This window comes from Urocitellus parryii, chromosome X, assembly GCF_045843805.1.
Source record: "Urocitellus parryii isolate mUroPar1 chromosome X, mUroPar1.hap1, whole genome shotgun sequence".
Taxonomy (NCBI): domain Eukaryota; kingdom Metazoa; phylum Chordata; class Mammalia; order Rodentia; family Sciuridae; genus Urocitellus; species Urocitellus parryii.
The window spans coordinates 69,309,236-69,331,113 of NC_135547.1; the positions used below are offsets into that span (position 1 = coordinate 69,309,236).

Here is a 21,878-nt window from a genome sequence, read left to right on the forward strand (position 1 = left end):
TCAGTATCAGCCAGGCACTGGGAATCACTGTGACTCCCCAGTGACCTGTTTGGCAAAAGAATCCAGCATCTCTCTGCTGAGGACTTCAACAGCCCTCATGGCTGTTGGATACCACCTAGAACTTCCACTACCAAGTACTACTCAATATTCAATGTCACAGGCCACAGTAGTTTGTTCTTCAAAGGAACCTAGCATTTATCAATGCTGAGAAAACTAACTACTAACTTAGCAACAACAGACCCACTACAACCTGTCACTGAGGATGCTGGAGGTTTTGTTTGTTTGTTTTTTGTTATTTCCTTTTTTTATGTGTGGCAGGGATTAAACTCGGGGTGCTTAATCACTAAGTCACATCCGAGCCCTTTAGTTTTTATTTTTGAGGCAGGATCTTTCTATGTTACTGAGAACCTCACAAAGTTGCTGAGGCTGAACTCAAACTTGTGATTCTCTTGTCTTAGCCTCCCGTATTGTTGGGTTGTGATTTATTTTTGCCTTAACAATCTACAGTTACATAATTTATGCTCTCTCTCTCCCTGCTCCCTGAGGCTACTTGGTGTTACCAAATTGCTGTTACAATAGGTGCCCCAGTCCTACAGTCTTCATAAATTCTAGGTCCCTGACCCACAAGCTCTTTCTCTCCTCTGGGTCTGGAGTTACTTGAGCTTGCCCCTACCATATTCACTTTGGCCCAGATACCCAGCCTTCTCTAAGTGCCTAAGCCACCAGCCCTTTTCCCTATAGCCATCATAGCTACTGTCTCCTTGGGAGCTCTTGCTCCGTGACCCAAGGCAACTACCATGCATGTGTCCACAACAGTTCCATAGTCCTCCACCACAGACTACATCCTCACTACCATGTACAACCAAGGCTTACTCATATAGTCAGATGCCAACCCTGGCCACCACAGTTATACATAGATAAGCAGGTAGCCTTGTACCTCAGAGAGTGCCCTAATTACCATGCTTATACCCATAGCTGGTCCAAGCAATTTTGGACACATGGACAACTCCAGCTCAGATGTGTAGCTGTCCATTTATAAACAGATGGTTTGAACCTTGTCATTAGCCTGAAGAGAGCTCTGCAACTGAGAAAGATTCATGGCCCTTCAAGCTTGTGGCCACTGTTGGCACCACCCATTGCCAATGGCTCTAGACCTTGTCACCCTCTGTAAGTCCATAGCTGGCCTCTGCCCAACATATATGTGCATAAGCTGGCCTCTTCAATATAGGTGTACATATTTCTAGCTTTGGTATTCATCCAGTCTCTGAACATATAGGTATATGAAGACTTCAACAATTTTCACAGCACTGTTGACCTTCTACATCTTTTGCAGTTGCTAACATACCAGATCTCAGCTGCCTAACCCAACAAGACATCTTTCTTCCCAGATATGGAATCACTGCATACTCCTAGAAAAGGTACTTTAAGACACAACATTTGTTGCCACACTGTACCCCAGTATGCATACCCCCATTATCCATAGCAGAGGAAGGTCTTTCCTTATCTACACTAGTCTATAAAATCTAGAGTAGGTGAATATTTCTTAAAATTTGCAGTCACTTTCACAAAACTACAAAGATCTGGAAGAATCATGGAAATATAACACCACCAAAGAAATACAACTGACCGCAAAGAATTAGAGATGTTAAAAAAGAAAAAAGAAGAAGAAGAAGAAATAAAAATAAGATAAAAGAATAAGTGAAATCAATATAGATCATTTGAAATCACCCATAGTAGAAAAATAAATATGAAAGAAAGGAGAGGGAGAAGTGTAGAGGATCTAATGTGACATCAAGAAAGCAAACATTGGGCTGGGGTTGTGGCTCAGAGGTAGAGCGCTCAGCCTGGCATGCATAAGGCACTGGGTAGATCCTCAGCACCATATAAAGTAAAAATAAAGACATTGTGTCCACCTATAACTAAGAAATAAATATTTTTAAAAAAGAAAGGAAACATCTGTAGAATTCAGGCATCCCAAACGAAGAAGACACAGAAAGAGAAAGAAATGTTATTTAAATAAATAATGTGAAAAGTCCCCAAACCTGGGGGAAAATATAAACATTTAAGTGCAGGAAGTTTGGAGATCTCTACTCAAATTCAGCCTGAAGAAGAGTTCACCAAGACAAATTATAAATAATCTGTCAAAAATCAAAGGTAGAGAATTCTAAAAGCAGCAAAAGAAAAGCATATCACATAGAAGCAAGTCTTGAGGACTTGCTATCAACATATTTCTGGAAGATTCTTAAATGCATGGTCCTATGGTTTTTGGATGTCTCCTCCAAAATTCACATGGAAATTTAACTGCAATTGTAGCCTTTTTAAGAGGTGATTATGTCATGAGGGCTTTCCCTCAAGAACAGATTAATGCTGTTGTAACAAGAGTGACTTACTTAATAGGAGAAGTGGATTCCTGATTAGAGAATGATTTGGGCTCATTGCACGTGCTGCTCCAGAAGTTCTAAGCAACAAATATTGGAGGTGTCCTTGTGATATAGATTTGCAGAATTCAAGAGCTATAAGGATTTCGTTTCCCTTACCTAGATTTCAAAGGATATTGTGCACTTCCTTGGGTCTCGAGCAGATACTTGTCACATGGGCAGTACCAAAGAAGAGAACTCCCACTAGGGCAATGACTCATGGAGTCACGGAAGTGGGGTTACCTCCCATTTCCAGAACTATAGAACTACCAGTGTACAATGCGAGACTTGGAGAAATGCAAGCATGAGACTTCTGAGTGAATTGAAGCATTGGGTAATCCCATAGAAGTGGAGCTCCCTGATTTTGGGGGGTACAACTTCCCAGTGTGTCCTGAAGGCAGCACAGGAAGTAGAATGCTATTCTTGAGTCTTAAGACTTAATATTGTTAGCTCTGTTCTTTTTTTTTATTATTCATTTGGGATGTTATATTTATCTTGTTTCCTATTTTGACTTTTTCAAGTGGGAATGTCTATCTTATGCCTGGTCCACTATTTTGGAAGTAAATAAATTGCTTTGATTTTACTGGTTCACAGCTGGAATGAATTTGCCTCACAATAAATTATGCCTTGAATTTCACTCATATCTGAATTAGATGATACTCTAGACTTTGGACTTTAGATTTGATGCTAGGATGTATTAAAATTTTGAAACTATTGACAAAGAAGAAAGTTTTGTACATAAGGATACAAGTTTTGGGAGGCAAAATGCTATGATTTGACTGTATAACCTAATCTCATGAAATTTGTCCCTGTAAGAGTATTAAGAGGTAAGGTTTTTAATAGTTGATTAGGTCATGAGGGGGCTCCACCATAACTAACATCTCAATGCTATTATAGCAGGAGTTGGTTAGTTATTTTGGGAGTGGGCTCCTAATAAAAGGATGAGTTTAGTTCAGTTTTTCTTTTGTATATATTCACTTGTTCTTTCATCAAGTTATGATGAAAGAAGGCCCTCACCTGAGGTCAATAGCATGCTTTTGGATTTCCTAGCTACCAGAAATGTAAGAAATAAATTAATTTTTAAACACATTATCCTGTCTGTAGTACTCTGCAATTGCAATATAAAATGGACTAAGACACATGAAAATTAAACAATGTGCTATTGAATAATGAATGGGTCAAAGAAGAAAAGGAAAATTGTAAAATACCTTGAGAAAAATGAAAATGGAAGCACAATATGGAGCAAAAGCAGTTTTAAGGGCTGTAGTAGAGCTCAGGAGCAGAGCACTTGCCTAGTATATCTGAGCCCCCAGGTTCAGTTCCCAGCATCACATGCGCGCGCGCACACACACACACACACACACACACACACAGTTCTAAAATGTAAGTTTATAGCAACAAATGCCTATATTAAATAGAAAAAAGATGTAAAGGAAACAACCTAACATTACATATCAAGGTACTCGTAAATGAACAAACTAAAACCAATATTAGTAGCAAGAAGAAAATAATAAAGATCAGAGCAGATATAAATCAAAGAAAGAATAGAAAAACTCTAAACTTTAATTTTGGGGGAAAACCAGAAAGCCTTTAGCTAAACTAACTAAAAAAAAAAAAAAGAAAACACAGAAATAAAATCAGAAATGAAAGTGGAAACATTACAAAAATGACTTAAAAATAAAAAGGATCAGAAGGTACCACTATGAACAAGTGTATGACAACAAGTTGGCTATCCTAAAGGAAATGGATCAGGGGCTGGGGCTGCAGCTCCGTGGTAGAGTGCCTGCCTCACACGTGTGAGGCACTTGGTTCAATCCTTGGCACCACATAAAAATAAATAAATAAAGATATTTTGTCTATCTACAACTAGAAAAATTTGAAAGAAAAAAGAAATGGATGAATTCCTAGGAATGCAGAATCTACCATGATTGTCTCAAGAAGAAACATAAAGCCTTAACTGAACACCAAGACAGGCATTGAATAGTAATTAAAAATTTCCCAGTGAAGAGGAGCCCAGGGCTGGGTATAGTGGTGTATGCCTGTAAACCCAGTGACTTGGTAGTCTGAGGCAGGAGGATTACAAGTTAGAGGCCAGCCTCAACAACTTAGTGAAACCCTGTCTCAACATAAAAAGGGCTGGGGATATAGTTTAGTGGTAAAGCACCCCTGGGTTCAATCCCCAGTACCAAAACAAAAGAGGTTCCCAGGACCAGATGGCTTCAAGGCAGAATTCTACAATTCATTCAATTAATTAACATTAATCCCTCTTATACTTTCCAAGAAAATTAGAAATAGAAAGAATATTTCCAAACTCATCTTGTAACTCTAGCATTACCCTGACACCAAACATAGAAAAAGAAACATAAGAATAGAACACAGGCAAGTATCACTAATGAATATGAATGCAAAAAAAATCCCAACAGAATGCTAACAAACCAGATTTAATAACTTATCAAAAAGATTTTACATCATGACTAAGTGGGATTTATATCTGTGATCAGTTTGGTTTAACATATTCAATCAATTCATACGATACATCACATTAATAGAAAGAATGATTTAAAAAATGATCATCTCAATAGGAGTTTAAAAAACTGAAAAGTTCAACATCATTTTGCTATAAAATCTCGAAACAAAAATTTCCTGGAACATTGTGCCTGTTTCATGGAAATAGACACAATGGTAAAATTCATATGGAACCACAATAAGACCCAAAAGCAAACCTGAGAAGGAAAAACAAAATTGAGCATGGGAAGAATGGAGGAACTTTGGGCAAATGGGAGGGAGAGGAGTGGGGTACATGGGGGGTAAGAAAATTGGTGGAATGAGATAGACATCATTAACCTAGGTACATGTATCACTAGACAAATGGTGCAACTCTACATTGTATACTACCAGAGAAATAAAAAGTTGTGCTCCATTTGTGTACAATGAACCAAAATGCATTCTGCTATCATGTATAACTAATTAGAATTTTTAAAAAAGAAAAACAAATTTGGAGACATCACATCCCTTGATTTCAAAGTATATTATAAAATTATACAAATCAAAACAGTATGACACTGGCATAAAACCAGATACCTAGACCAATGGAACATAATGGAAGGCCCACAAACAAACTGAAGCAAACAGTAAACTAATTTTGACAATGGTATCAAAAAGACACAATAGAGAAAGGCTAGTGTCTTCAATAAATGTTCAAGAAACTGGATATCCACATGCAAAAGAATGAAATTAGACCTTATCTTATACCATACACAAAAATCAACTCAAACTGTATATAAGAGAAATAAATACAAGGTCTAAAACCATAAAACTGCTAGAATATAGAGTAAAAGCTCCTTTACATTATTAATTTTTTGATATGACAAACAAAAGCACAAGTAACAGAAGCAAAAACAAACAAGTGGGACTATATCAAGCTAAAAATCTTCGATAAAAGAAAGGAAACAATCAACAAAATGGATAGGTAGCCTACATATTAGCAAAAAGTATTTGCAAATATATATCTGATGGGAGAGTTCAATATCCAAAATATATAAGGAATGCACATAACTCAATAGCAAAAAATAAAAAATAAAAAAATAAACCCTGATTAAATATTGGCAATGGAGGGCTAAGTTTGTGGCTCAATGGTAGAGCACTTGCTTAGCATATGCAAGGCACTGGGTTTGATCCTCAGCACCATATAAAAAAATAAATATAATAAAGATATTATGTCCAACTACAACAAAACATATTTTAAAAAATACTGGCAATGAATTTGAATCTCTTTTCTCAGAAGAAGGTATAAAAATAGTCAACAGAAGCTGGGTGTTATGGTGAGACCTGTAATCCTAGCATATTGGGAGGCTGAAATAGTAGGATCACAAGTACAAAGCCAGCCTCAGCAACCTAGTGAGCACCTAAGCAAGTTAGTGAGACCCTGTCTCAAAATAAAATATAAAAAGGGCTAGGGATGTCACTTAGTGCTTAAACGCCCCTGGGTTCAAGTGCCAGTACAGGTACATGAAAAGAATTCAACATCATCAGGAAAAGGCCAATCAAAACCACAATGAAATATCACGTCACATTTTTTAGAATGAATATTGCCAAAAAAGAGAAGAGATAATGTGTGCTTTCCAGGGTATAGAAAGAAAAATGAATAATTAGATTTCCACAAAATTAAAAGCCTATGGTTTTCAAAGACACTGTTGAGAAAATGAAAAGCTAAGTCTTGTACAGTGATGCATGCCTATAATCTCAGTGACTGGGGAGGCTGAGGCAGGAGAATTCAAGTTTGAAGCCAACTTAGGCAACTTAGATTGTGTCCCAAAATAAACAAAATAAATACAAAGGGTTGGAGATATGATTCAATGCTAAAAATGTTTCAGGGTTCAGTCCTCCGTACTGCAAATAAAATAAGAAAGAAAAAATGGAAGGCTATATCATAGACTTGGATAAAACCTTGCAAAAAACATATCTCTCAAAGGACTTATAAAAAGAATACATAAAGATCTCTCCAAACTAAGCAATAAGGAAACAACCTATTTAAAAATGGGCAAAAGACCTAAACATACACTTAACTGAAAATTTTATACAGATGGCAAATAAACACATAAAAATGTTCAACATCATTGTTCATTAGAAGATACAAATTAAAACATCTTTTAAAATGGCTAAAAGAAACATTACTGATGATGTCATGTGTTGATAACTATGTAGAGCAACTGAAACTCATATTAGTATAATATACAAATTTTCCAAAACTGTCATTTGGAAAACTGTCATTATCTTATAAAAGTTAAGGAAGCACCTACCATACAACCCAGCAATCTAACCCTAGGCAATTACCTCCCAAAAATCAGCGATGTAGGTTCTTATCTTCCCTTTGCAGTCAATCTGTGCTTCCACCCCTGACCCTGGTAAACAATGTTCTGCTTTTTCTTATCATAATTTTTTTTCTTTGTAGACTGTCATATAAATTAAATCATATAGTTGGATATTTTGTGTATAGCATTTTTCACTTAATATAATGTCTTTAATACATATGCCTTATATATGCCTGTTGTTGCATGTGTCAATAGTTGTGTCTTATAACTATTCACATGTTAATGGACATCTGGGTTCCCAGTTTTGAGCTGTTTTGAATAAAGTTGAAATGACTATTTCAGTACAAGATTTCTATGAGAACCTAGGTTCTCATAGAAGATAAGAAAATGCTTTCATTTTCCAGTACTGGGGCTTGAACCCAGGAGAGCTCTAGCACTGAGCTACATGTCCATCCCTTTAAATTTCTGATTTATTTATTTTGATTTTGAGACAGGATATCACTAAGTTGTGCAGACTGGCTTTGATCTTGTGGTCCTTCTGCCTCAGCCTCCCCAATAGATGGGCATACAAGTATGTGCCACCATGCCTGGCAAAGATAACTTTTATGGATTAATAAAAATTCATGCCTATAATCTCAGAAATTCAGGAGGCTGAGGAAGGATGATGTTGAATGCCAGCCTTGGCAACCTACTGAAACCCTATCTCAAAATTTAAAAAAATAATAAGAATAAAAAATAAAAAGGGCTGGGGAAGTGGCTCAGTAATAAATTGCCCCAGGATTCAACTCCCGGTATGTAAAAGAAATACTCTATATCTTGATTATAATGGTAGTTACACAACTATATAAAATAGTTTAAATTCATTGAAATATTTACTGCAAACTGGCAAATCTTATTGTATGTTAATCATTCCTAAATATTGTTGGCAAAAACAATATCCTAGAACTAATAAAAATGTAACTTTAAAAGGTAAAATAACACATTAAAAGGGCTAACATACCATTATTATGAAGATAACAATATAAAAAAACATTCTTTTAACGTGAAAATTGTTGAATTCAAATTCACAACATTAATAAATTTAAAGGTAAAAGCATGCAATTATTTCTGTAGATCAGCATTTTTTTAATCCTTCAGGAGTCATTTGGCAATTTGACAGCCTAGAGATTTTTTGGTTGTCACAACAGAGATGTCCAAGTGCTACTGGAATCCAGTGGGTAGAGTCCATAAATGCTGTTAAAATACCTTAAAATGCACAGGGCAGCCCCAAATTGAAAACCGTTGTTCTGTATTCTACTTTATTCACTCTATAGGATGACTGTGGTATCTATATGTTGCTATAACGTAATTATATCTACTCTGTTTCTTGCTACACAATACTACAAAATCAACATCCTCATGTTTCTTATCCCTCATGCTAGGGATAAATTTGTATGTTGCTTCTAGTTGTATGCCACCATACACAACACTGCCATGCAATCAATGGCCTTGTACATGTTGGCTCTGGAGCTCTGTAAGAACTTCTCTGGGATATAATTTAGGAATAGAACCACTAGGTGAACATACTTTATATACAAATAGAGATATGAAAAATTGTGCTCTATATGTGTAATAAGAATTGTAATGCATTCCGCTGTCATGTATTTAAAAAATAAAATCAATTAAAAATAAAATTAAATTAAAAAAAATAGAGCCACTAGGTCATAAACATGCTCAACTTTTATAAATACTACTCAGGTTCTTTCAGGAATGGCTAAACAAATTTATATACCATGTAGAATAGAGTTATATATAAGACCTTAGGATACTATTCTTAGAGAGACCCGGTTGAAAGTTTTGCCCTGGACTAGCATCTTGGAACTTGGATTTCAAGAGGGTTCCCTGCTCTATGATAAACATAGTTTACTACCTGGACACAGTTATATACACCTATGATCCAAGCTGCTAGATATAGGAAAGCTGAGATAACTTAGTAAAACCCTGTCTCAAAATAAAAAATAAAATAAAATAGGCTGGGGTTGTAGCTCAGTGGAAGAGTTCCCCTGATTTCAATCCCTAGTTAAAAAAAAAACAAAAAACAAAAAAACTCACTGTGCCTGTTCAAACATTGTGGTTTATGTTGAACAAGTGCTTTCCTTCTGAGAGTCTGAAATTTTGTATATGCTAGGCAGAGAGTGCCTATGTGACCAATAAAAGAGAAAAAATTTGGATATGAAGTGTCTAATAAATTTCCCTGATAGACATTTCACATGTTGTCACAACTCATTACTAAGGGATTTAAGTGCATCTTACCTGACTCCACTGGGGGAGGACTCCTAGAACCCTGTGTCTAGTTTCAGCTAGACTTAGTCCCCTGTATCTTTTCCTTTTGGTGATTTTTCTTTGAATCCATTCAGTATAATAAACATAGCATTGAATAAACTATATGCTAAGTCCTGTAAATCCCCCTGGCAAATCACTGAACATGAGTGTGATCTCAGGGACCACCTCAATGCACATCCCCATTAGCAAGGTAAGAAAGTTTCTAAAAGACTTATTTGTAATGGCACACTTTGTGTCATTTGAATTTTGCATCATATGTGTGCATTTCTTCTTTAAAAGTAAATATTTTATAAAAATGGGAAGAAGGGCTGTCAAAACAACCAGGTTATCTGTGAATGAGATCCAAACCATGTTAGAGAACCACAGAGGTCACATACAGAAACATCCCCATACTCTACAGGAGGCAAATAAAGCCCCAAGAGGACAGGGTACTTGTATAGAATTACCAAGACCATTATCATAGGCATAGATATCAAATCCTCAATGTCCTATTTCCTACTGTTCCTTCCTCTAGGCCCATAGCACCTTTTCTTGCACTTGTTGATTCTACTACTCTAGTGCTCTCACCTAAATGCCTTTCAGAGTCCTACTCTCTTGCTAACTCTGGCCACCTTTATTTCCCAAATCCTGGATTTACCATGTAATGAATATGTTGAGTTCCTCCCAAAACACTGACTCTCATGGAAACTGAACCCAACAAGAAAACAAAATAGAAGCTAAAGAAAAATCCTACTTATAACTATCTTGAAGTACAAGGAAAGGAGAGTGGAATTGAAAAGAAAGAGAATCCTAGGCCAAACCACAGTACCTTCTTAAACCCTCATATCCTTTTTAAAGACCAGGAATCAAAAGCTGGGCTAGAGAGGAACTTGTCCCTCACTACAGGATAAAGCAGATGAGTAGAACCAGACATGCTCCTTCTATTTCTTCCTAATGGTATTTCAAAAACCTCCCCAGGGTCGAGATATAGCTCAGTTATTAGAAGCACTTAGAGTGCTTGCCTTGCATGTACAAGGCCCTGAGTTCAATCCCCAGCACCACAAACAAACCAACAAAACACTTCCCCAAAGGGATAAGATACTTACATGCTCTAGGAAGCAGGGTCCTATCTCACTGAGGTGGGGGTCATCATTGTTGTACTGTTTCTCCAGGTCTCTCACGAAGCCCATCTGAAACCTGTAGATGTCTTCAATGTTCCCAAAGATTACCTTCAGTTGTTCATCACTGAACATGTCCCTTCTCTTCCGGCACTGCTTCAGGTAGCCCTGAAGACAAAGGAAAACTCCAAAATGAAGATGTCCACTACTCTCAGAAGGCTTCATTGCTTCCCAAACACTTGAGAGCATCACTTCAGCTCCATGAAGTAGGCAGAGAATAGTCATTTCCAATTTTCATATAAGGAAATTGAAGTTTAGAGAAGGAAGGATACTTCACTAGTAAGTGATTTCCGCAAAAGTCTTCAGAGTATAAAGACACCAGAGTGCAGGGTTTTCCCCACCATTCTTTATGATTGGGACCCCAACATCAAAGGGCCCCTTTCCAGAAGGTGGTTTTGCACAAACTTGTCTTAGTAGCTATTGGTTTAGCTGGATCCATTCACATCTCTTAAGTTTTATTCCTTATAAGACAAACCCAAATGTCTTAATAATATTGAGAATAATTTGGCAATGGAGGGCAAGTAGGAAAATTTCCATTAAGGGAATGTTAATAGACCAAACTAAACCATTTTTAAGGTGAATATCTCAGCTATTTAAGGTAGCTGGCCTGAAGAGATTATTTGGATGAGCTCAGCCCAAAAGCCCATGGGTGCCTGGGTATGGTATTTCTAAGAGGGTAAGTGTTAGGGCACATTGATAAATAAACACATGAATTAATACAGATAATCATGACAAAAAGAGAAGGGATCAGACGAGATTGGGCGCATTCAGGGTGGTATGGCCGTAGACATAGTAGAGGATAGGGATAGGAAAGGCAGTAGAATACAACAGACACTAGTATGGCAATATGTAAATCAGTGGATGTGTAACCAATGTGATTCTGCAATCTGCATACGGGGTAAAAATGGGAGTTCATAACCCACTTGAATCAAAGTGTGAAATATGATATGTCAAGAACTATGTAATGTTTTGAACAACCAAAAATAAAAATTTTTAAAAAAATTAATTGAAAAGATGTCCCTGTGTATTTTATATAAATCAAACTATTAAATGTCATTATGTTGTTAAAAAAAAAAGGAAAAGAGAAGGGATGAAAGGAATCTTGGTTTGGTAAATGAACACTGAGGCAATATAATGAGATCTGGGGCACACTATAAGTCAGGGAAATAGAAAAAAAACACAGCTGAGGGGCTGAGGTTGTGGCTCAGCGATAGAGCACTTGCCTAGCACATGTGAGGTGCTGGGTTTGATCCTCAGCACCACATAAATAAATAAATAAACAAACACATAAATAAATAAAGGTATTTTAAAAACACAGCTGAAATTGGGTTTTCCATTCTAAACCTACTTGTGTGGATTCTTTAACTGATGATTATGTCTTTATTAGAAATTGTTAGTAAATAAAAATGTTCTAGGTGAGAATGAATTATGCTCACTTGCTTTCATCTAAAAACTAAATGTAATTTTCTGAACACCTTCATTATGTACTGAGACCCTAATGCATGGAGTGTATTTAGTTTCTGATTTACCATATTTACCCTGCCTCCATCCTTACTTTGTCTTACTTTGTCTCCTTTAACACAGCTGCCAATGAGGTCATTTAAGAGTACTCCAGGACGATTCTCATCCCTGGTGTCAATTCCTTTACCCACCAGTTTCAAAATCTCATTTCTATTTCTCTTCTCATCCACCAAATTCATCCATTAATTTGTAAGTATACTTCAAGTTTTCAAATTAATAATCTGTGCCTGTTTTGACATCTATTTAACTGAAGTCTTCTACCTCATAGACTGGCATGCTCAAGATTTCCTGCATCCTTTCATATCCAGTGCTTGACCAGAAAGAAGAAGCTCTATAATTCCTATTTACCTTTCTGGCTCCACTCTCTTTACTAAACAATCTCCCAAAATTCTGCTTTCCTAGAAAGATTTCCTTGACTAATAGAGAATCAATAAACTGTAGCCCCTTCTTGCTTAATATGTAACTTCTAGGGCTTAATCTGTCTGGATTGGTCTGTGTGTCTGCCTCTGTGTGTATGTATTTTGTGTCACCCTACCACCTTTGATAGTGTCTTAGCCACAATGGATTAGGGAGAGCAGTGGGCATAATGTAACAACATTAAGCTGAGGGACAGAAGCTTCCTCAACTCTGCTCCCATTTTTTCTCCATAAGATAGGGCCAAGGATGAAAAACAAACTTTCAGTATGAGCAAATTAAAATGCTAATACCCCTTTAAATTTTGGGTTTTTGATAAACACAAAATTTTTGGCATATTTAGTAAATTTTTAGTATAAATTTCTCAGATTTAGCATATCACTTCTTGGTAAGCAGTTGGTAATGATAAGTGATTGCACGGAGTCCAGCCTAGACAGCTCCTTTGTTCCCTGGGAAGTCATTCATAAGGAAGGAACCAAACATCATAAAATCCCCAAAATGCAGCGAGAATGCTAGAATTCAATGTTATATTTCATATAACAGAAATATAAGGAAGAAAGTGATCTCTGGAAAAGAGGGTGGGAGAGAACATCAGTTCAGTTTCCTAAATTCTCCAAATATGCCATTCATTGCCATTATTAGGGAAATTATTTTCTATTAGATTATGTTTGCTGGGATTAAAGATGCATATTAGGAAAAATATGACTGTCCACAGGATGGTGGGAACCTAGAGTGTTTTATCAATTGTTGTTCTTAATGCTAGATTGTAAATATGTTACATGTAGCTGGATGGAATATGACATAACTATTAAAATTATTATGAAGACTATGTAGAAACATGAAAGAATAAACAATGGCATCATGTTAAAAAGCAGAACATAAATGTTAGATCCCTATGATTAGAACACTTCAAATATATATGTACATGTACACATTTGAAAGTGTTGAAAGGATTATGCAAACCAAAATTTTGTTCTATTTTGTGGGTATGACTGATTTTGGTACTATTTTTAAACTTCCTGTAATGCTTTTCTTAAATTGTCTTCATGATTAAACGTGAGAAAAAGTCTTTTCCAGAGAGTATAAAGAAAATACAGCTATAAGAAGGCTTCCTTGAATGCAATATTATCAATGAAGAGGGAAGGATTAAATGAATGCCTTATAAAAATTTCCTCCAGCACAAGGGTGTTTAAAACAAGTGACTTGCTGAAAGGTTTACAAACAATTTTTAGAAACTACATTTATCAAGGAATAAAGGATAGGATAAGAATATGTGAGTATTTGGAGCACCCCAAAAGGTTAACTTCAACCTCTATATCATCCAAATGTCTTGGCTTCTGGGAAAACAAAAAATGAAGAAATATGAACAGTTCACTGGATTCTTACCTTTATTTTTTATCCCCTTCCTTTGTTTGGCTTGATGACTATTGAAATTTCCACAGCAGTAATGAACAGAGATTTGGTTTAGGGACCTATCAGTATCTGTTGCTTCTCATTCACTCATTTTTGAAGGTATGTAAGTTTAAGATGAACTAGCCATGAAAAGTGACTGCCAAAAAACCCAAAACTTAATATCATTTTAAGTTATTGAAAAGAAAAAAATTAGATTGAGAGGCAAAAATGAGAAAGGTAACGGAAGGTAGTCACACCATTGCAGGACAGTTACAATCAATTCTGTGGGACCCTTCTCTCCAGTCCCTTTTCAAAGAAGCATCAATAAAACAGTGCACAGTCAGAAGGGAATAAGCAGGATCTAGAGGGACCTGAAAAGCAACACCATTAAAAATGGTGGGAGGAGTCAAGTATATTTGTCTTGTAAATGACTTAGGGGTCCTCTGAAGACCTATGAGAAGTGAGAGAGGGAAAAGAAGGGGTCCATGACTTTTCCTTTCAGGCATGTTTCAAACACTCTCTCTGACCCCTGTCTCAATGGCAAGAGTAAATAGGGGCTATAGAAATGGGAATGAACTAATTCAACAGTTGCTGTTTACTGAGCCTCACTTGTGTTCTGGGGGGTAATATGGGCATATAATAGAATCAAGACCACAGAGTAGTTAAGAATTATGTGGGTGTTATCAAATCAGTCACAATTGGCATGAATCAGCACTGGCATTGCTATGGTAACAGCCAAGGAATGTTGCTCATCCATTTCACTTTGTTCTTAAACCCACAAGGGCTAATGTAGAATTCTAAATCTAGTGCGTTGATCCAGAAATAGTGCTTTGACATGGAATATAAACCATACCTAAGATTTGCAGGGATGATTCCAAAAACTTCTGAGAAATAAGATGGATCAAAGAGCCTCTGGATCACCCATGTTATGAGAAAATCTTTAAGGAAGTCTATATAGCCTTAATGTCTTCAACTCTAAGTTGAAGGTATCAAAAATTATTTCATTGGCTCCTTTCAGGTCTCATTTTCTTGGTTTTGTGGGTTTTTGTTTGTTTCTTTCTTTTTTTGGTTTTGATTTTGTTTTTTTTGGCCTGGAAGTCTGAAGACTGATGTGAGATCAACAAACCAACAAATATCATCTTGAATATGAATTTAAGAAAATAGAGAGATAATAACCATAGTTATCTTATTCACAGCTGTTTCCTTAGAGTTTAACATAATACCTGGCATATAATTGTACTCTGTAAGTATTTGTTGAATAAATGCAAAATGACTAACTCTTCCCATGCTAATGATGGCGAAACATAACTTAAAAGGAGGATATTCAAATTGATGGCTTTCTTTTTTTCTCCTTTTTGGGATAGGAAACTCTTTATTTAAATGAAATAAAACCATTTTTTTTTAAAAAGGAGGTAACAGGAAGAATTCTTTTTTTTTTTTTTTTTTTGGTACTGGGGATTGAACCCATAGGCACTCAACCACCTATTCATATCCCCAGTCTTTTTTATCCTTTATTTTGAGACAGGGTCTCACTAAGTTGCTTAGGACCTCACTAAATTGCTGAGGCTATCCTCGAAAGTTTAATCCTCCTGCCTCAGTCTCCCTTACTGAGATTATAGGTGATACCACTATGCCTAGCAAGGAAGGAGATATCTTAAACAGGGAAAAATGACAAAACAACATCTGGATTATTCAAGGTAGTCCTATAAATGAGCAAGAAAGATATGAGATACTATAGGAATATGGGAAAAGGATAGGAACAGTGCTTAGAATGTCCATGGGGTCTATATAGGGTAGGGCTTAATGTAAGCAAAAAACCCTGAGCTGGTCACTTTAGGCTAACTAGCAGCCTCACCTTTTTACCAAAGTATGCTATCGAAATATTACGTTCTACACAATGTGTGATCTTTTTCTATATATGCAAAAATATAGGAACAATTGGGAAATACTGGGATAGTCAAATTAATAAGAAAATCCAAATAGCTAATAAATTTGAAATCTCGGGTTTGAACATATCAAGTGGAAATGAAACTATAGCATGATAAAATTGATTAGACTTAAGGAAGAATTGCTTCATAGTGAAGGATATGAGATATTAATATAGGTATCTCTGGAAAGTTGCTCTGGGCTTCTTTTCCATGTTTAGAGGTCCCAGGTTGGCTTTTCTGTGTAGGTGCTGAATATTCCTAGGGAGCAGGCCTCGTTCCCAAAATCCCGAAAATGTGAGATACTGGAAACCTTCTAGGACTCTCTAAGTCCACAGGGTAGAAAATCTACTGCCTTAGATCCAGACTGTTGGATGGGTGGACACACAAACAACATGAAAAAGCAAGGGAACAAATCACTCCAAGCAAACCAAGATACTTCAATAACAGAACCCACTGATACCACAGTGGAAGAAATATAAGAGAAGGAGTTTATAATGTACATAGTTAAACTGATCTGTGAAGTAAAAGACAGTATAAGGAGTAAAATCAGAGAGAAAATACAGGAACTGAAAGATCACTTCAATAAAGAGATAGATTCTGGGGCTGGGGCTGTAGCTCAGTGGTAGAGCACTGCCTTGTACATGTAAGACATTGGGCTCAATCCTCAGCACTACATAAAATAAATAAATAAATATATTGTGTCCATCTACAACTAAAAAAATATTTTTAAAAAACCCAGAAATCCTCAAAATGAAATGTCTCAGGAAAGCTGGACTAGCTCCTGTGCATGCATTTTAAGACATAATTTATTTCACAGATACAGAATGACTTGAAAGAGCTCATCTTCCCCCAAAGAGTCAGACAAGACAGCTTTATAAGGCATCTTTAGTCCTGGTTTCCCTGTGCCTCAGTTTCCCTGATTGTTAAATGAGTACTGAGGTTACAAGAGACAATATAATCAATCATTGGTCATGGTGATTTAGAGTTAAATTGAAGGTCTCATATACTACTGTCTGGATTTAGAAATAAGAATATGGTCTTAGAGTAGAACTTGGCTCATTCAAAATGACCTTTTATTGACTTTACTGAATAACTTTCATTAAAAGTAATTTATTTACAACTTACTCATTTATAAAATGAAAGTGTTGTTGTACCTTAAATGTTTATAAAGCAATTTCTGCTACCAGCAGTGTGTATATAATATAGATAGATAGATATACATACATATATAGAGAAGAAAGATTCTCTAATAGTGTCTTTATTCTATACTGAATACAGTGTCTCTCATTTTCCCTCCAACAAATACAAGAGTGAGAATTATTTAAGCTCTTCTTGACCCACAGAAAAAGAAAATCATGTGATAATGAGTAAAATGTGCCTCCATGGGTACCAAGAAGAAAGTAGAAGATTCAGAAGAATCCTGTAATACTACAACTTTCCCTAGTGACAGCATATCTACATCTTACAGAATCACAAAAAGTAAGAGCCAATAATCACTTAAATAGCAACTCCAACCTACTCATTATAGAGATGAGTACAAGGTCCAGGGTGAAAAAGACTCTCCTGAGCCTTCCTAACCAATCAGTGACTCAAATGGAACCTTAAATGGGCATCAAAAATTCTCAGTCTGGTATTTTTTTGATAGATCATTTGTTCCTCACAGCATTCAGTTTAGAGGTGACACAATCCAGGGCAAAAATACTGTCTCTGGCTCAACTAGATGCAGCTTTCTCCAACTGTCTTTGACATCTGTGGCTACAGGGACAAAGGGAAAGATTTCAAGACATCAACAAAAGCTCCTAATTAGGTTGGCTATATTGGGCAAATCCTCAAAGTAAGGTTATAGCACTCCATATGGGAAGATGAATACTTCCATTATGTGTTCTGTAAGAAGAGGCCTAGATATTTGGGAGTTGGAAACAGATGATCCTCTAAGACTAAAAGACTCCCATGGGGCCATTACCTGGAAACTCTTAAGAAAATATTCTGCTTCCTAGTCACTCAATCTGTTGATTCCAAAAATAGGAATAACAATTTTTGCTCTGTTTGAAAAATAAATGGCATATAATGTAAATATATGTGAAAAATTATATTTAATTCTTGTTTTAAGCAATACTTATGAAGCATCTACTATGCTCCAGGCATTGATTAGGGGCAATGCATCAGAAATCATGAGATGAAAACCCCTGCACCTCAACAGAATTTACATAATGGTGGGAGATGGACAATAAGCAAAATATATAAGTAAAATATATATCATCCATAGTGTAATTGAGAAAAATTAAAAAGGAAAGGGAGAAAGGCAATACAAGTTTATAGATATAATTGTCAGGAAAATTTCTACAAAAATGTATTACTTGAGTAAAACCTTGAAGAAGACAGGGAAGGCAGCCATGTAGACATCTGGAGGAGGAATATTCAAGGCAGAGGACAATACAGTGCAAGGACTCTGAGTGAGAGAGGAGGAAACTGAAGATCTGAAAAGTTAATGGGTCATCTTTTAAGAACACAGGGATAATTAATAACTAAGGATGTAAAAGCCAGCACTCCCTGTCCCCAGAGTCCTTGTTCTTTCTTCCCTACCTTACTGCCTCATGAAGAGGGGGAAGATAGCCTTTAATCTTCCAAAAAAGGGGTAAGCAAATGTTGAGGTAAAGAAAGTTAATGAAAGTTAAGACCCACAGTCCTTGGCCTTGGTCTTCTCAGAAGAGCCCTGTCCAATATGGTTGCCATCAGTAGTATGTGGTTAAATTTAAGTAAATTACATTTAAATAAAATTGAAAATTATATTTCTCTGTCACACTAGTCACATCTAAAATGTTCAATTGTCAAAAATGGTTGGCTAATAGATACTGTACTGGAGAGGGAATGAAGAATACTTTACCCAGTAGGTAGCATTGATCTAGAGAAACAAGAATGTTGAAAAATGTTGTAGTACTACTGACCTCAAAATGGCCCCAAGGCTGGGGGATAGAAAGTAGGATTTGATCTCTCCTCTAGAAGGAAGGAGACAAAAAGACTTAAAGAAGAATTTTCCCTGCATCAAGTGGAAAGCTATCATTGTGTGTGTTTAGTTCTTTTTCAAAAACATATTACTACAGAGTTGAGACTATAGCTCAGTGATGAAGTGATTGCCTGGAATGGGATATGTCCTGGATCTGATGCCCAGCACATAACTTTTTTTCCCATTTCTCATAACTGTTTAGTAAAATGCCCTTTGACAATGTCAGCTTGCCTCTACTGAGCTCAAAAGAATATGAGCAGAAAAGCTCTCACCTTAGGAGAGGAAGATATAGAAGGGATGGGGTTAGATAATGTATCAAAGTGACATACTGAAGGAACTGAAGTTTGTCCTTCTAGCCTTCATCTTTTATGGATTACTTTCCCCAAATTCTTTTCTGCTCAAACCAATAAATGTTCTCCAAGTGAGGGAGGAGGACCAGTAGCATCAGCCTCACCCTTTATACTTAGAGATGCTTAAGCCTTAACCCAACCATAAAATTGACAACTTAGGTTCCAAGAGTGAGGATGCTGGGATCTGCATGCTTAACAATCTCTCCTGGGGACTCTGGTGCACATTCTAGAATGCCAATTACTAGCTTGGAGGAACATGTGTTTTGATTTAATGAGTAAGGATAGGCCCTACATGAGAGCAGAAGCTGGATCCAAAACAAAGAGGGTAAGGGTAGTGTTATGATTTGGATGCACATGTGTGAAACAATATAAAAATGTTCAGAGAAGAAATGATTGGGTTGTGAATGTCTTTTTTTGGTGGGGGTGGGGGGGCAGTTATCGGGGATTGAACTCAGGGGCACTCAACCACTGAGCCACATCCCCAGCCCAATTTGTATTTTATTTAGAGAGAGAGTCTCACTAAGTTGTAAACCTCGCTTTTGCTGAGGCTGGCTTTGAACTCATGATCCTCCAGTCTCTGCCTCCGGAGCCACTAGGATTACAGGTGTGCAACACTGAAGCCAGCTTTGTTTTGAGAGTCTTAACCCAATCAGTGAGTTAATCCCCTGTTAGGGAGTAAATGAGTGGTAACTGAAATGGTAGGGCGTGGCTTGTGTGGAGATATAATATATATATATATATTATCTGGTAAGTGGAGACCTCTCTTTGCTTCCTTATCACTATGATGTGAGCTGCTGCCCTCTGCCACACTCTTCCATCATGATGTCCTGCCTCACCTAGAACCCTGAGGAATGGAGAAGGCCTTCTATGGACTAAGATCTTTGAAACCATGAGCCTTCAAATAAACTTTTCCTTCTCTATAATTGTGCTGGTCGGATCCTTTAGTCACAATAGAAAAAAAATGCTGACTAAAACAGGTAGAGATTCAAGCTAAGGAAGGAGACAAACATGGGGGAAAATGTAAAGGGGAACAAAGAGAGAGAAGGGGAGGGGAAGGAGAGAAAGTGAATATGGATGCATGAATAACAATGAGAAAAGGAGAGAAACCAAAATCAAGAATCTTAAGGGAGCAGTTTCATACATTTGCCTACACAAGTTGTTTTTACCCCACTGAAAAGCTGTTGATCCCACTAAATAGAATCTGGCAGGCCAATTCATTTGCCCTTTCTAACATCTTGGGACCATCACAGGCAGGCCCATGAGGATTGTCAGTTCTTCATGAAAGTGCCCTCCACCCCCACATGTAACACCATGACTACCTCACAAATGTCCTTGAGGTGCTTGATGTAGTGACGCTCAGTACTCATGATCTCATTGATGACATTGGCCCGCATCTGGTCCCGGTTCTGTAGTGGCCGGCCCAGACAGAGGCAGTCTGAGTTGGGGTCCAGGTGGCCATTCTGCACATCACTGGGCCCTTCCTCCACCCCATCCTCCTGGTTCACCCAGAGCTGTAGAAGCAAGCAGAAAAATAATAATTTATTAACCTCTCTTCTTTGAAGACTTTCAGTCAAGTAGAAAAAGGACAAATTAAAACTTTTAGGAATTCAGAGAGCCTTCAATCAAAGGTCTCTGCAAAGAGAATGTCAGACCTGGCCCTGAGCATGATTCAAATCCCCTCTAGGTCTCTGGTGACCTATCTGTGAAATGGAAGATATGGGCGTGAATAAATGATCTCTGGGTAGCTTCTTGGCCAAGAAGGTCTCAGAAGAGTGGGAAATGGTGGCAAGAAGAACTTTTTTATGCTGAAGCACATCTAGATAACCCGGCAGGATCAAATAAAAGAAAAAAATTAAACTATACATCTTAAGTGCCACAGCTGGATTATTGTCAAAACACAGCATTTAAGTGCCTATGAGTGTGACCATCAAAGTTAGATGCTGAAGTGGGTGTCTCACAAAGAGGGCTTTGGTATGACTTCCATCACAGGGTATACAAATAATAATAAAATTTTAACTGTAAAATTCCTGGGACATGCAAATATTTCTAACCCTTCAAGATCATGATGGGGATGGCATAATATTTCCCAGGGACCTAAAAATAACAGTCACTGATTAAGCACTTAGTATACAACAGGAACTATGCTAAGAACTTTCAGTAAACTTATATTCAGTCTTGCTAAGTAGGTACCATTGTTACTCCCATTTCACAGAAGAGGAAACTGTGGCTAAAAGAAATTAAGGCATGAGTTTGAAGTCACACAGGAAGCAGAGAAGCTGAGATAAAAGCCAGACAATTTGATTCTACAGCCTACCCACTTAACCACTATTCCAGCAAATTTGTGCCTCTGACTCTTAAGGGGGGGCATGAAGAAAGATGGAAAGGGTTTGGGCCAATGTGGGGTGAGAATTATTAGAATAATTAGAACTGGATATAGTTGACACAGATTGAAATTGTCTATTCCAAATCATGAAGTTGGAGGGAAGCTGGAAAAACTTCTTTTGGGAAAGCTGGGTGATTTGGAATAGACTTAGCTTGAATCAAAGAGATGACCTATTTCAC

General features: G+C 37.0%; 1 protein-coding gene across 7 annotated transcripts in view; it reads right to left on the reverse strand.

Annotated features, from left to right (window-relative positions):
- The window catches only part of Arhgef9 (Cdc42 guanine nucleotide exchange factor 9), a 342,442-nt gene that overhangs the window by 45,991 nt on the left and 274,573 nt on the right, over positions 1 to 21,878 (reverse strand). For all 7 annotated transcript variants that reach the window (XM_026412344.2, XM_026412339.2, XM_026412343.2 and 4 more), the window contains 2 exons: positions 20,636 to 20,827; positions 10,636 to 10,815 (listed from right to left, as the gene is read on the reverse strand). In XM_026412344.2, the coding sequence (XP_026268129.1) occupies positions 10,636 to 10,815; positions 20,636 to 20,827 (372 nt within the window). The remainder of the gene's footprint in view (positions 1 to 10,635; positions 10,816 to 20,635; positions 20,828 to 21,878) is intronic.